This window comes from Echiichthys vipera (assembly GCF_963691815.1).
Source record: "Echiichthys vipera genome assembly, chromosome: 7".
Lineage (NCBI taxonomy): Eukaryota > Metazoa > Chordata > Actinopteri > Perciformes > Trachinidae > Echiichthys > Echiichthys vipera.
In genome coordinates this window covers 27,305,509-27,322,462 of record NC_139832.1, presented here as the reverse complement: position 1 = coordinate 27,322,462, position 16,954 = coordinate 27,305,509, and the positions used below count along the sequence as shown (strand labels likewise).

The window sequence follows — 16,954 nt, the reverse complement described above, 5'->3', positions numbered from 1 at the left end:
TGGATTCAAGGGTGAGTCGTTATGTCTTTCAGCTTTTTACCAGGCAGTTTTTTGTTATCGGGTAATGATAGTCATATTTATTGAAAGTTTAATTATACATCAATTAATGGAAATTTGATCAAAGCTAGTAGTAGCTTGTACATTACCTAGGCAGATAATTAATCACCAGCCGCGATGTTAGCATTGTTTTCACCTTGTGAGTAAGAAGCCGTGTTTTGATAAACTTATTTTTTACACACATTTTGAAGATCAACAGTAGAAAAGCTGAACAAAAACGTTGAAATGCAATAAAACTTGCACATATACGCATAAGAGGTGAATTTTGCCTCAAAATTTTGTTGATGTGCTAAATGGGATATGGGAACACCTTTTGTGAATTAGTTCTGATGTAGCGAAAATTTTGCTCACATGGCTTACAGCTGTTTCGGCTCTCAGCATCTTCTTGGCTATTCCTATAACGTGTCTTTGTCTCCCAACAGCATGAAACATTGCCAATACTAGCTGACATTAAAAAACAACTAAAACTTGCCCAAACAAAATGTTTCTTTTATTATTTTCTTGTAGATGTGGTTTGATGAACAAGGCATATTGTTTTGTTTCCGGTTAGCAACCTAGACTTCTTCTACTCTGTTATAGGATTACAGCAATTTGTAGACTTTAGCGCCACCTTCTGATGAAGCTACACAGCCTGGTTTATTCGCTCCAAACTGGTTGATGGAAACGGGACTTATTCGATTTTCTTTTTTTGTGATATTTCAAAAGATCAATTCAAATTCACTTGACCATTGGAAACACAGCTTGTGGGTGTGCGCCATAAGATTTACATCATCATGGCAAAATGATTCCCTTGAAACACCTACTGTAGCAGGAACTACCACATAAGATGTTTTGAGTGTTTTTCCAGGTATATGTCTGTGGGCAGTGATGTGTCCCAACTGTGCAAAATGCAGTCACAAAACATTTCAGGTACAGTATGTAGTTCAGATCAAAATGGAGATCACGTTCAAGTATGGGTGTGAGCCTGCTGATGATCCCATTGCTAGATGGTCTCTAGTTGTAATTTGTGATAAATATTTTCTCAGGCTGCAACTAACAATTTGTCATAATCGATTAATCTGCCGATTTTCTCCATTAATAATTTTGCCTATACATTTTTTTTTAATAAAATGAAATGCCTATCATAATTTCTCTGAGCTCTAAGTGACATCTTTAAATTGCTTGTCTTGTCGACTGCCCAAAACTCCTCAACTATCACATATGACAACAAAATCCATAAAACCTCATAGTGAAGAAGCGTGGAACATAAACTGAAAAAACACTTGGCATTTTAGCTTGAAATATGATTTAAAGTCATAATCCGTAAGATTGGAGATACCTTATTTTCTAGCGGCGGATGTAGATGCAGTTGCAAGCGATCCTGTTCTTTCAGCGCTCTCCATCTTGTCATGTTCCTTTTTGCTATGCTTCTTGATTGTTTGCCATTCTTCACTTTGATTAGTTTTTTCTCTCTTTCTCTTTGGACTGAAAGTTGAACCGTCTTCTTTCTCTGTTGATCCTCCATTGGTGAGTCAGCAGTAATTAAATGGACCTGCACCGTTCAGACACATTAGAGCGAGCCTTGTATCATGCCATACTCGGGCATTATATAAATATCCAGACATGCATGCTCTTTTGTTACCTTTTTTATTTGCGTTTTTGTCAACTTTATAGAAACACATTCACACAGTCCCCCACATGTGACCTTCTTAAATCCATACGCATGCACACACGCACACACGCACACACGCACACACGCACACACCTGTCCTTACTACAAGCCCGACTCAAAAGTTGGAAATTCCCATTTTAGGATTACAATGAAACGCAGCATACGCTTCAGTGACTAGCTCCACCTGGGCAGACCATCCACTGCTAACTGACGTAAAAAGTGTCACTAATTGGGCGCTTCATTTGAATATAGTGAGGAAATGTCTCCACAGACACACGGATTGGAATACTCTGCAAAGAGGTAACAAATGCTTTCATATGTGGGTCATGTGATCAGAATTGTGAACAGGCAATTGACTAGATGAAAATCTTACGGATTTTGACTTTAAATAATGAATGCATACTTTTTTATGATATGATATTGAAGAATTTGTTTTATAACTCACCTTTATCATGAAGCTTCTGTAATTTGACAGTTGACTTTATATATACTGTATATATTGCAATTGTAATAGCTGTGTAAAATAGTGAACAATGGTTTACATGTCCTCATCTCCCCTCATTAAATTAGAACAAGGCAGCTGGTTAGGGATTCTGTGCTTGTTTGCAGATGCTCCTTAATTAGATCAAATTAAGAGAGAATTAATTATTTGTGATTTGTGTATAAATGTGTTAGATGATGGAATACAAAGCTGCAGGTAGAGGAGGAGATGAGAATAGAAAAAGATGTGTTGGTTCAGATCCTACCAAGCCCCTGAATACTTTCCTCCAGGCTTGGACCCTTAAGGCTTTCCTGCCTGCTTTCTTCCCTCAGTGCCTGTTCCAGCTCTTGCCTTGTAAGTCTCCCAGCACTACCCTTTCTTCCTCTCGCCCTTTTCTATTGTTACACCCTGTGGAAACCCTGTGGCTACCCTGGAGTGTGTGTGTTTATTGCTATATAATTGAGAGAGCGTGTGTGTGTGTGCAGAGAGCAGAGTAACTGTTTTGTGTTCATGCATGTGAATATAGCAGCTATTCTGAAGTAGAACTCCACTCACAAACTCACTAATTAATAGATTTTCTTAATCATGTTTACTTTTGGTCAAATCTGGGGCATAATTTGTTAAAGAGGTTATGGGCCTTTCTGTGTGGAGTTTGCATGTTCTCCCCGTGTCTGCGTGGATTTTCTCCGGGTACTCCGGTTTCCTCCCACAGTCCAAAGACATGCAGGTGTTAGGTTAATTGATGACTCTAAAATTACCCGTTGGTGTGAATGCTTGTCTGTCTCTGTTCGTCTCTATGTGCCCTGTGATAGACTGGCGTCCTGTCCAGGGTGTACCCCGCCTCACGCCCGATGTCAGCTGGGATAGGCTCCAGTACCCCCCGCGACCCCGAAATAAGCGGTTGAAGATGATTGAATGAATGAAAATATGGATCAGAAAGAAGACAATAGGTGTGTTTCCATTAGGGTAAAATGTGGCTGCTCGGAAAGTTTCAGGTCACGCCCTCTCAAACGGCCGTTCACTCCCCGTATTTCGATAACAAAAAAAGACCAGAGAAGGATTTACGAGACTCCAGAGGTGACCTATCACTCTGAAAGGATTTTGATTGCTGGTGATCTGCTGATCGGGTTACAACTGCTGCCGTTCTTCCTCAAGAGAAATACAGAATAGTTGTAGTTTGATTCAAGGTGGCCTGTATGTAGGAACATGAAAGAAAACACTCAACCTTAAAAATTTGAGGCGCTGTAAAAGTGTTTGTTGACAGACAGGATTGCACCCTGCTTGCTCTCTGTGCGTGCGTGCGTTTGCGTGTGTGTGTGAGACAAGCTCGTGCACAGATCGTTTTATGTGTTCTACTAAACCACTGGATAAAAGTGTCTACTCTACTTCGCCATGTTGTTGTGGCGTCTGTACTACCACACTTCACATCTCGCTGAGATTTACATCCAATCAGTAACCAGGCTTCTCACAGGGGTTTGAGCGGCCGCTCGAGCGACTCACATGCAATTAGGGGCATTTCGGCAAGATAGTGGAAACGCACCTATATTCAATGTTTGTCTGTGCTTGAGTAATGACAATAGGTCATATTAAAAAAAGTCAAAGTGAGGAATAGATGGGCACAATGTTTGAGAAGAAATGGAAAGACAAAATAAAATATTAATTGTAATATGAGGAAAAAGTCTGAATAAAAAAATCACAATCAAATAATTATTTTACCATGTATTCATTGTAGTCTATCGAGCTCTGGAAGGTAAAGTCACAGGATTTCTAGAATCTCTCTCTCTCTCTCTAACAAACGCGCACACACGCGCACACACGCGCACACACACACACCAACCCACAGAGAAATTGGAGGGCTGGTCTGACAGGCAATCCCAGAGGCAAAGAGCTTGACTTCATTAAAGTGTGTTAAACCATAACCATAACATGACACAATAAAAAATATTAAACTTGTGGGGTTTAAATTAGAGGCCCAAGACTCTGTTTAGATTGCTCATCATTCTAGTTTTGGCAGCTATAATTACAGGGTTTGAAAGTAGAGATCTGGCTATTTTAGTTCCATTCCTGTCCTCCCACTCTCAATCTCTCTTCCCCAACCCTCTGTTCATCCCTCAATCCTTCTCTTCCTTCTCTTCTATTTCCCCCATCTCTTACTGACTAGAGTAAGTAAAAGTAATGTTACAATACCTGAACTTTTAATTTCGATACAATACCTTGAAAATATCTGTTCAGTAGCATTTGTTGAAAAATTAGACACATTAAGTGCAGATCATTTTAGTTTTTGACTAAAAGATAAATGAGCTAACACCATCACAACAAATGATTATATTCACCAGGAGCGAATGAGTGACGAGAGGCCAGCACTGTGTGTGAGTCAGGGCTGTGTGGGCATTGCAGTAGTGTGTCTGTATGTGCATGTGTTAACCCGCTGTCAGAGAGAAGACAGAGCGAGAGGAGGAGGGGTTACTAGGGCTGTATAAAAAATCTTGGCCGTCTGAAATTCTACCTACTCTTCAACCGATAGATTGGTCGATGGGAAAATATCTGCACGTTATTTCTAGATTAACTAATTGCACCTGGTAGATTTGCACGTCCCCCAACTGTCTGTTCTGAGGGCAGTGTTTGTTGGTTCTTTATTCTTTGCAATGGGAGCACGGTGTATTTAGACTCTGCTACAAAGAGAAGCAGTGACAAGGTGTTGAGCGTCCATTCTACGTTGCACGTTTGGAGTTTATTTTTATGTTAGCTAAGAGTTGATTATTGTTTAATCTATTAGTTGCGGCTGTCAGCACTTTTTAGCCCATTGTCCAACCACAGAGGAGGACGGGCGGGACAAATAAGCTACCACAATGACGAAACTGTACAAATAATGATCAACAACAACGGAAGAGATATCAATACTGCTGGACCGTTTATATCTGTATATATCTTTCCTTGCTCCCTGTGTGCTCGAGCCTTCCATCCATCCAGTATTTTACCTTGTGCCGTCATGTTTTACTTCCACATAGGCCTGTCTCAATAAGCAATGAATCGAAAAATAGCATGATAACTTTTAATGAGCTAGTTAACTTTTCCAGCCGCGATAATTCGCATTTTTCCATTTTATTTCCTGGTTTCCCTCTATCAAAGTGACTGAATGACAAGAGTTTTCGTGTTTTGTCAGTCACTTGTCAGCTGCACGGTCTCTGTGTGTGGGGGCGGACGAAGGAATCTTTTTGAGTTGAGAACTAGCTAATGGATTACACAGCACTCAAAGAAAGACTTCCAGTTGAAGACTGGCTAACGTTAAATACTGTTGTAAAATTTATTGATTAGTCGAAATGAATCATTACCCTGTATGATTCATCACTGACATGGTGCGGGCAACCCGACTGCTGTAATTATTTTTTGTTGTTGCGATGACTATCTTGAGACACTAGATGGCAGTGTTCTGCTCATTCTATATATTCAAGCTTTAATGAGACACTCAGCTTTGATATCATACCTATATATATTTGTACTTTTTTAAGCTATGTTTCCATGGGCTTTAATCATAGCAGCCTACTCCTCAAATTTATAAAGATCTAACGTCAATAAATTAGTGGCGTACTCGGTACGTGGACATGAGAGAGGGGGTTCATGTGAGTCGTATGTCCTGATTTATCACCGTGGTGCTGCGTCGTCATGGTAATCTTCTACCAGTCACGTTTTGTACCTGTACCTACCTTTGTGGGTAGCCTGTCTATTTTCGTTTCCATTTGATGTATTAATTACTGATTTATTAATCCCTACTATCTCTAGTAACTATTTACCAATTACTGCATGTAAAGTAATTCAATTACTTTTGAGAGGCGTAACCGTAGCAAACTACTCATTTACAGCAGTTTGCCCTACATTGGTGGTAAGAAAGCACAGTTGGTACTAGTGTATAGACATTGCGAAAAATGAGCATTGAAAAACTTCAGAAATTCAGAATCAATATGATTAAAATTCAATAGATTGAATCTGTGACTATGCCAACCTCCAGCCTCTCCTGTCTTGTGTTAAGTTTTACTTATTGCTCAGTGCCCAGTTTCTCTACCTAGGCCTCTGCAGTCCTTGCTGGACCTTTGCCCTCTGGGAATGAACCCTGACCTTGCAGTAGGCCTGAAGGCGTATTAAGAGGCAGGCTTTGAATGACAGGGTGTGGTAGAGGTCAAAACTCACAGGTCAGTGGAGATCGGTGGCAAACAAGCCCACTCCCGTCTATTATGCCTTTCTCTCTGCTTCTCTCTTTTCCCCCCATCCCTCTATGCCCATCCTATTTGATCTTCTTTACTTGATTCCTTTCCTCTAAAGCACCAGTTTCCATCCCTGCCAGACTCTTTATATTTTTGTTTTTTGCTTGCATTTTCCTTCCTATTCATTCATCATAAAATTCTCCATTCATTTTTTTAGTTGAATTTATAACCCTTTAGACTTCAGAACTGGTTGATGTGGCAACAGCAAGTGGATTAGTATGATGTTTCCGGAATACTCATGGGAGCAAACACTCAGAAAATCAACTGATGTATCAGTTCACGGCACAACCAAACAAAGTCACATTGTTTTGATGAAGAAGTCAGTCAATAAGTGGCCTTGTTCGCCCATGACGAGCAACCAGAATTAGATTTTTACGAGTAGTTTTCCACACAACATCATCACACAGTAAAAGTAGTGGGAGGTGTGTTGCCTGCAGCTCTTCATCAGCTCCCTGTGGCTGCTCCTCCTTGTTTTATTACTACCTGCGATATCTGAAACTGATCTGCTGCCAACAATAATGTTTTTTGCCACTGGCCCGGTTGGACAAGTAAGTCGAGAATCTCCTGGCCCGAACAAAGTTTCTAGCTAAATTAATGTTACTAAGCTGGACCCAAACCGTTTAAACTCATCTGGAGTAGTTTACAACGTGTTACTGTTTACTTCCCGAGTCTTGCAGGGATAGGTAGTAGTTGCCTGGCTGTAACTATAGTTTAAATGTGCTGAACCCTCTATTTTCAATAGACATGTTTTATGTGCAGGAGAAAATTTTGACATCCCTAGCAGCATTGGAATTATTTTGAAGCTGTTTTTTTTTTTTAAGGTAAAGTAGTTAAACAAAACACAATATTGCTTAATTCTCAGAGAAACTGATCTGTTGTTTCAGGTCAGTCGGATCAAACAGTATAGGTTGGTTCATTCTCGATTGCACTACGCATAATTTAACCCCTCTGAGTTTGGAGGAATCGGAGGATTGATGATGAGGGCTTTGAACTATGATGTTAGCCATGAACTTCAGTGATAAAATAACTACATGCCCACACCCCGGCCCTCATTAAATCTAACTCAACAAGACTAATACCTACTAACTAATACCTTTGATGAGAGACTCAACCTCTAGTTCCTCTCACTAACATACAGTTTCCAATAAAAACATTGCTAAAATTGTATTGTTCTGTAAAAAAAAAAATTGATGCCATATGTAGTAAACATCATATTAGTGAAAATAAAAAAAAAAGAAGTGGAATAATAGACAAAAATGTGAAATCCCATAGATATTTGGATGGTGATGTGTTTTTAATTCTTTTGGCTCTACTCAACAGTGCATGTCAAAGGAAGTTAAAAAGGTTTAAGTGCTGATTAATCTCGATCCAAAACATTAGAAAAAGAATAGAATGACAGCCTTCACTGATCTATTACATCAGTGTTGGGGGGCACACACATTTGTGGATATTTGTTCACTAACACAAGCTTCTAGTTGAGGGAGTTGGTTTGTGTGTTAAAGTGTGTGGGCAATGTCATCATCACACAGACAAGTCAAAGTAATCTTTGTGTTCCCCTTTGTCAAGTCATTATCTTATCTCTAACTACACGAGGCATCTGGGAATCATTTCACCATTTTCCTTCCCTCCTGTCCCTCTCACCTCTTTCTCTCCCATGTTCTGCTGTTTTGTCTTTACTACTGGGTACAGTATATCAAAGGTTAAACGGTCCTTTGTGTTGTGTGACCGGACAGTATGCAGAGGAAGGACATGGATGACCCGAGGTTGATCAGAGTTATGCCCAGTAGGCTAAAATAACAAATAACTTGACAAGCTGTCACTTTTGTCCATCGTTTTATGATAAAGACCAGCCAATAGATTATTCCCTCCAGTTTTACAGTGGTACATACATTGCAGCAATAGTCTGATGTTTCATGTTTTCACTCTGGCGGTAACAGAATCTGGTGACAGCATGCTTACTGTTTTTTGGAGTTTGCGTTTTTTCTTTTTCTAAAACTGGATGATTTATGTTGTTCTATCGGTGCATAGTGTCGGTTTCAGTGAATATGATCAAAGAAATGTTACCAACTGCACGTTTAACTGACTGTATCATTTCAGCGATATAATGTCCTCCAAATGGCATAATTTGATAAGGTGTCTTGTTTTGGACTGTTATTCTGGTGGTGATCCTGAAGAAACAAATGGGATTCCAGTTCATGTAACCTAAACTCAACATGATGGACTCTATTACAGCAAAGAACAGACAAAAAAGCCCACAGTCCAAAATGTGGTTTGCCCTCAGGTCATCATGTTACTCCAGGTTTTGCAAACTTCTGGCTAACACTTTTTCTCATCACTCCAATGGAAGCTTGTTTTCTGGCTTGTCTCTCATAAAGAGCTCAGATCAAATTTCCATTCTATATAAACTGTACAGCAGTTTATTTAGGATACCATAGAGGCCATTGTTTTCAGGTGTCACATTTAACTTACAAACACATCTAGTGCGAATGCAAGCCAAGTCTCATTTGCGTTTTTTTCCTGTTGGCTAGGTGTTCAGGTCATGTAGGAGTGGAATCTTTCATTTTATCTCCATCTGTTTTCCCCTTCTGTATTCCTTCCTTCGGGATATTTGCTGTGTCCATTTCTTATTTTTGGCTCTACTGCAGCAAAGCAAGGGCCAGCCCTATAAATCTGTAGTCTGTCTGTGAAAGGAATGACGTTACACCGTTGGTCTGAGTTAGTAATGAAGTTACATCATTGTTCAGTCAAGTTGGAGTTTCCCTATTGGCAGGTGCTCTTTTCAAAATGAATAGGTGCAAAAGTGTTTTCACTGTAAACTTCTTTTCCATACAGTAAAAAAAAAACTAAAAGAGCTGTACTTAATACTAATATAGCAGCAAACAAAGATTTACTGTGTCTCATACTTTCATTTCATGCTTTCCGCATCCGCATGGCCGCGAGGGTTCCCATGATATAAATGTTGTCATCCTGTCTTCATCCCCCCATGTCCAAGAGGGTCTGTCCGCATGCAGCCCAAAAAAAGTGATAGTACAGACTCTAAAGATAGACGCCTACTGCATATCAGGTCTCCGGTCCAGTAGGTGGCATGGCGTATGCACCTCTAGCTGGTTTGCAGAGTAGAAGAAGAAAAAGGAAAGAGAAAGAAGATGAAAGAGATGAAAAAAAATTGGATGAAGGCAGTAATGGCAGCAATGGAATACATGTCACATGTGACTTCAGTACACTTTAAGAACTAATATTGCTGGGACATTATAGACATAAAAGATTATCTCTGTAACCATTTGGCCAAAATTTAGCACATTGACGATACCTAGTCTTGTTTCTGTCTAGTTTTGCCTCTCCGTAAATGATTAGCACTTCAAAGCTTCCATTCAGTGAGCTCCCCGGCCACAGGATCTGCTGATCCCAGCCTCACATTAGACCTTATTCAGTTTTAGCTACAGGTGTGCTGCTGCACCAACTCCCAGAGGACAGCAGATGCTTCAAACACACCAAAACACAACCTTCAAAAGGCTGTGTGTCATCAGCATTAATTCCTGTACACTGAAGAATCAGCAGAGCACTCTGTCATCTGAAACTGACTTTGAGAGAGACAGGGAGAGAGAGAGTGGGCAGCAAAACACTGTCATTCATACCTTCTAATTATATCCCTGAGTCATAGAGAAACCCCGGAGCTGACACAACGACACTGACATTCTCAAACTGTTTGTTCATGAGAGTTGTGATTTGGACCATATGTTTTGATTTAATAGCTTGAAGTTGCTACATTGCTGTGTTTGTGTTATGTCATGTGTTTTCATATAATTGTATGTCTTCCTGTAAACATACTCTACATGAGTATGCAAGGCTGTGTCTTAAAACAGACTTTGAGGCCAACAGTTAACACCAATAATAATATTACACTTTATTTGTATAGCACCTTTCATAAAATAAATGCAGCTGAAAGTGCTTTACAAAAAGGAAGTTACGTGAAAATACATAGAACAAACATAAAGATGCCTTAATTAATGCAAAAAAACAGCAATGATTGGTTTCAAGTGGATTGAACTCAATGAGCACTTGAATACACACCACACTTAATTTGCCACATTGTTCATAAGCAGGGCTTAGACATGAAGGGATTCAAACCTTAGACATTTGCACCCCGAGAGAAAGTCACTTCCGCATTGCACCACTGAGGAGACATGGATTTAGACACACCCTCTCTCAAGTTGAGGCAATTACCTTACATGTGCAAAACTGTGGTACCATTGATACCATTTGAAAACATATGAGTATCCGGAGAATGTCTTTGTTGATTTTGGTAGCGTTTGAATGAAGACTAGGAATAGAGGATTTGCATATTTGGAAAAATTTGGTTGCTTGGTTGTTGTTTTTTGTGTGTGTGTGTGTGTGTGTGTGTGTGTGTGTGTGTGTGTGTGTGTGTGTGTGTGTGTGTGTGTGTGTGTGTGTGTGTGTGTGTGTGTGTGTGTGTGTGTGTGTGTGTGTGTGTGTGTGTGTGTGTGTGTGTGTGTGTGTGTGTGTGTGTGTGTGTGTGTGTGTGTGTGTGTGTGTGTGTGTGTGTGTGTGTGTGTGTGTGTGTGTGTGTGTGTGTGTGTGTGTGTGTGTGTGTGTGTGTGTGTGTGTGTTGAGCTGAGGCTCTCCTTCGGTCGACTTATTTGATTGTCTGACAGCTGTCTGCGGTAAGCCTGTGATAGCTGTTACTGTAATAATTGCAAAGACGGCATTATGACTAAAGCTCTCACACCGAGATCATGTCAACTTAAATGCCTTTGATTTTAAAAAGATAGATATGTTTTGTCCATCTACTTCAGTAAAGTATTTGTCTTTTAAAGCTACGGTCTACATTCGGAAAATCAGTTGATTAATTCAGCCTGACAGAACAATCTGTGCTACAACAAGCAACTGTTTGAATGAAAGTTGCAGTTTAAGTAAGACTGAACAGGGTCCAAAATAAATATGTACATTTGAAGCAGGGGCCTTAAAAAGTATTAAAAGTTGATAAATCAATTTTGGGAAAATTAGGGCCTTTAAACAGTTGTAATCGTGATTGTATAAGGTATTACGTTTTGTTGGTATTCAAGCTTTGTCCAAAGAGTACGTGCAGCGACCTCTGCGTCGTCGGCGGCCGACATCAGACTTCAATATGTGCATTTAATAAAGTGTTATAATTACTCTTGAAATCCAGACCCATCGCAAAAAAAAAATTCAATTTGCTCTGCAGCTGCCTCTGGGCACACACCTTAGGAGCTCATTAACTTTGTCTGAAAATGTCAACTCACCAATCAAATCGTACTATCTGTTATGGGCAGGCGTAACCAATGACAACAGTGACGTGCCATCGAAGTCGCCTAGATACTTCACATTGTTCATTGCTCTTATTGGTCATAGTTGGTTGTCGTTCTGTCCAATTGTGTGCAGTGGTATTTTTAAAATGGGCTGGTGCCACCCCTTGAGTTGGGAAGGTCTGTTGCTCATTGCCAGATCCTACTTCTGGATAGATGTGGGTCTGGATTTCCAGGCTATGTAATAATAATAATAATAATAATAATAATAATCATGAGATATCTTTCAATGGGGGACAAGGTTGGCAGTCTTGCGCAGTGTCCTTACCTCACCTCCTGGTGGCTTGAGGGGTAGAAGCTCCTCCTGATTCTCTCAGTGCTGGCACGGTGTATCCATTATCTTGTTCCTGAACGGGGAGAAAAGGCTAACAGAGAGAAAGGGCTGTTCAGAGCATCTGGATTGTGTGGGGAATGAAACTGGCTGCTGCGTGGCAGCTTCAGAAGAAGTTGGTGAACCTGCACAGCGCTGAGTTGCAGCCATAAATCACACACGTATTCATTCAGACCTTCTCATTACTACGCTGAGTCATACAGAAACTGCAGGTGATCTCACCGGTGTTTATGCTTCCGTCATGTGTTTGTGTTCGACTATTTCGGCTCTTTGAAAACATATTTATACCTGTAAAAGAAAAGTAATATCTAATGCTAATTGTTAGAGTTTGTTGCCAATCATGAAGTGGCTGAAAGAGGTTTATATTTGGAGAATGTGTAGAGTAAACAGGGGAGAACATTTTGTTAGACATACAATATTTGACTAATTTCCCCTCAATTTATCTCCTAATGCCATATGTTCCTGTGTAGTTTGTCCTTGGATGGCTAATGGGAGGCATGCTATGACACGTCAATGTTTTGAAGTTGGCATTTGGCTGTGGAAGGGAACCTCTCCTTAACCGATGTCTGACAGAGATTGAGATGAATCGAAGCTAGGGAAGGAAGGAGAGAGAGAGACACGAGGTAGTGAGAGAGAGAGAGCGCCTTGGGCTATAGGAGGGAGGGGGGTTGTCTGGGAAATGGAGTTGTTTTAACATCAAAGATGACCCTACTCAGGACTCTGCCAATACCCTGCATTAGGCCAGGAGACCCTCCACTTTATCGTTGTCGCTTCCTGTTTGGCAAAAGCCTTTTCCTTGAAGTTTATGTTAAAAATAACTAGTATACACTGTTAAAAATTAGAAATCAACATCAGCCCCCTGCCTCCCATATGACACAAACCAACACAATGACTTGCGTCCCGGCCTGACTCTGGCCCAGGGAGTAACAAAAATGATTGATGCTACTTTTATAAACTGCATGTCGCTCTTGCAGAAATGTATTACACCGTTATCCCAGAAGCTTGTATGAGGTGGAACATACCGGTAAACTGGACAAGTTAATGTCACTGACTCATGCCGCTGCAAGAGTTAAAAAATGAGGACAATCAACTCTGATGGATGATGGTCGTGTCAGAAAACAGTCCTGTGAGACAGTCCAGCCTTTTCCCAGGTGCATTCACAAGTTGTTTTAGTCCTGCAGCTGCAAACTCAGATTTAAAAGAGATCCTAAATGTAGGTTGCTTGCTCGGAGATAGGTGTTGTTTCCCATAGTGAAGGGATTTTGAGAATGTTAACACACAGAAAGCAGAAGGGGAGGGACAAAGCTGGATGTCAGGTTTGATCCCAGTACAACCAGACCTAAATAGCAACTTTAGTCAATTAACAGGGGGGTTAAGTTTGATCTGCATTGATTTATTTTTTGGGCCTCTTGGGAGCAGTGGCACAAGCTGAAATAAAACAATTACTGACATATTATAAAGTTGTTATGGTGAACATGTTAGCAAGCAGACACAGAGCAACATTAGCTTCTATGGACTGTCCTCATGAGAAAAACATGTGTCTTTAGCTGCTAAATGCTGTTTGGTTCTGGACAGGTAGTGGCCAGTAGATTTAGAGCTTTTTGCTGCCTGATGCGGCTTGAAACAAGGGTTGGAGAGAGAGCAGAGTTTCTGGTAAGAAAATCCAAAGAATGATCCAAAGTATATTAAAAGGCTCCGTAGAGCTAAGGGGGACCCTAGAATTTGCGTGTATTTCTTGGTCGAAGTCATTTCACGTCATTAGTAACATACATTTTTAATATTTTTGAAATGGTCTCTAAAAATAGTCCTCTGATGATTTAGTACTGTACCATTATCTAATTGATGGAGCAGAACCACTGATATTTTTCTTCTTCCTTCTTCCTTGTCAAAACCTGGTGCCTACATTGCACACAATTCAGTTTGACCTCCAACAGTCCAGTAGAAAGTTTTTGGTGTGTTACGCTAATAGCGGCTAATGTAGCCGTATGTATTAAATATGTGGTGGTCTCTTTTTCAGAACAGTGTGAAGAACAGAAGGCCACACCGCCAACCCAAGTCAGAGGAGGTAAAAATCAAAAGGAAACTGTATCAACACCTTCAGAAGGAGAAAAGACGACAGAGAAAGGTGAGTGTGTGTACAGTACATGTGTACCTATACATTTTTAACATCTTTCTCATTTTATTTTTTGTGTGGTTTGACAACATTAGTGTATGCAACAGGTCTAGACCGCCCACATCCATATATCTTAGACTTGTGAATGGTCTCAGCTAATACAGGAAGAAAGATGTCACTGGTACTAAATCACTATCAGCAGCAGGTTCAACATGAGGCAGATTTGCTTGCAAAAAGGTTGACAAGTACAAGCCTGCATAATAGTGCATTAAGTCACGATTCTGTTACAAGAAAATCCCTGGTAATATTTGAACTAAATTGCTTGTCATTGGTTAAGTGAAAGATTGAAGACCTTAAAGAATATGTTAATCACAGGCTAGAGAAGCTCTATTGTACAACATTCTGCCACCACAGTAAATCAGCCCTCAACAAACAGACAGTATACTTTCAGCAAAGTGGCCTCAAAATCAATTTTTGTCAGGACAAGCCTGTTGCTCTATTACCACTCTATTAAGTTGTAAGTAAACCCCTGTCACATAAAAGGTAAAACACTGTGTTTTTAACCATATTTTGATTTGGTCATAGTGGCCATGATGTTTCATGTTTGCCATCCTGACTCATTTGTCAAGTTTCTATGGGATCAGGTGACATAATCATGAGGCATCCACATGAATTTAACTAAGCAAGATAAGCATTGCTTCTATTCACTCTTGTGCTGTCTTTTGCTCGTCCCCTCTGACCGCCGTTACCCTTTCCTTGTTTTTTTTGGGGGGGGGGGGGGGGGGGTTTCGCTGTCATTAGAACCGCCTTTGGGTTATTGAAAAGCGCTATGTAAAATACATGTATTATTATTAAAGCTGTAGTCATCAAGTCTCGAGTGCTCGTCAGTGCGTGCACCAGATTCCTGTGAACTTGCCTGTGTCTCATGTCTTCTGTCATCGATAAATGGCATGGAGTACACAATACGCGAGGTAGGCTGGCTAACTTACTCATGGATAGCAACTGCTAACGTCATTTAGCGTATGCCTAGCTTGAGGCGTGTGCGTGAACTTGTGCCTGTGATATTATAACATGCGCGAGTGAGGAAGGGGGATCTGTGGCTTGTGCACAAACTGAGACACCTCTCTCAGCCCTGCGATGAGTGGACAGGATCATACGGGCGCGGTGGATTTTTGCAAAACATACAACAGACTCTACGTGCACATAGAGGCGCGTTTTTTTTTTCCAAAACCGGATGATTTATGTTGTTCTATCGGTGCAGAGTGTCCGCTTCGGTGAATATGATCAAACTGCATGTTTAAGTAAACTAAGCGGGGGTGAGGAGACGCCATTTCTCAAGTGTATGAACCACATGTTTTATTGCTGATTGTATTTTAAAAGCCCATATAGGGACAGGCATTGCACGTTCACTATGGCTAAAAAGGCTACGTTGTGTTTATTCTATATACTTGAGCCTTTACAAATAAACTTTAAATAGAAATAATTAAAACCAATGAAAGGGGAAATTACATTTTTTCACAAACACAAGGTGAATCTTATCTAATGAGCTGTTCACAAAGAATCTAGTGGTTTTCAGGGAAACATGAGTCCAGGACCACATTTCTTTAAAGTGTAATTCTGGCGCAAAATCATCCCATGGTCCTTTTTTGGCACTTACATACATTTATTAAGCCATCGAGACAGTTTTTTCGTGTATAAACTACTAACAGAAACATCCGGGAGAGTCGCTAACAGTCGGACGTGGCTAACACTGATTAGCTTGCGGCAATACGGTGAAGGCATTAAATCGCTTTTTTAACCACTAATACTGCCCAAAATAACACCTCTGCAGTAGCATGAGAAGAGTACCTACACAGAAAACACAGTACCAACAATGTATTGAGTGAACCTGGAGCTTATTAAAAGAGTGTTTTAAAGACTTACATACTTGCCCTGGTACCAGCTCAGTATTGAGCAGTATTACTTACCGATTACCGAGCTAATCAGTGTTAGCCACGACGGGCTGTTAGCAACTCTCCTGAATTTCTCCGTTATTAGTTCATGCACAAAAAAAACTGTCTTAATGGTTTATATGATGTATGTACGTGCCAAAAAGACCATGGGATTATTTTGCGCCGGAATTACACTGTTGGCTCTTGCTATTCTAAGCAAATGAATGAGAAAGAGTTGATTCATCCCGTTTTTGAATAGTATACTGCAGTAAAGTTGACTCCAGGAGATACAAAAAAATGTTTTAATGCAAAATCAGTGTATTATTTGTTATGTTATTAAGATGGTAGAGAAAATCAGGGCTTTCTTTTCAATACACGATGCAGTATGACAGGAAACATTTTCACATAGCGTTTAAATGTCATGCTCTCCTTGTGTTATTAAACATGAGATACGGCTTCTGTGATTGTGTGCATGAGTGTGTTTGCACACAAACACAGACAGTACATTGTACAAGTGGGTCTTTGTGTTCACAGCTTGCACTAAGTAGGCAGATTCTGCCCCCTGAGTAAATATGGTGAGCCACTGATAACATTAATTTGTGTGTAACAAGGACACATTCACACACCAAAACACACGCACACAACCACACATACACACACACACACACACACACACACACACACACACACACACACACACACACACACACACACACACACACACACACACACACACACACACACACACATACACACACATACATACACAAACACACACACACACAC

At 40.4% G+C, this 16,954-nt stretch overlaps 1 protein-coding gene across 1 annotated transcript in view; it reads left to right on the top strand.

Annotated features, from left to right (window-relative positions):
* Positions 1 to 16,954, top strand: part of LOC310949473 (uncharacterized protein) — a gene marked incomplete at both ends in the record, with an annotated part of 52,529 nt that overhangs the window by 24,426 nt on the left and 11,149 nt on the right. The window contains one exon of the mRNA XM_083916947.1: positions 14,142 to 14,249. Coding sequence (XP_083773073.1) covers positions 14,142 to 14,249 — 108 coding nt within the window. The remainder of the gene's footprint in view (positions 1 to 14,141; positions 14,250 to 16,954) is intronic.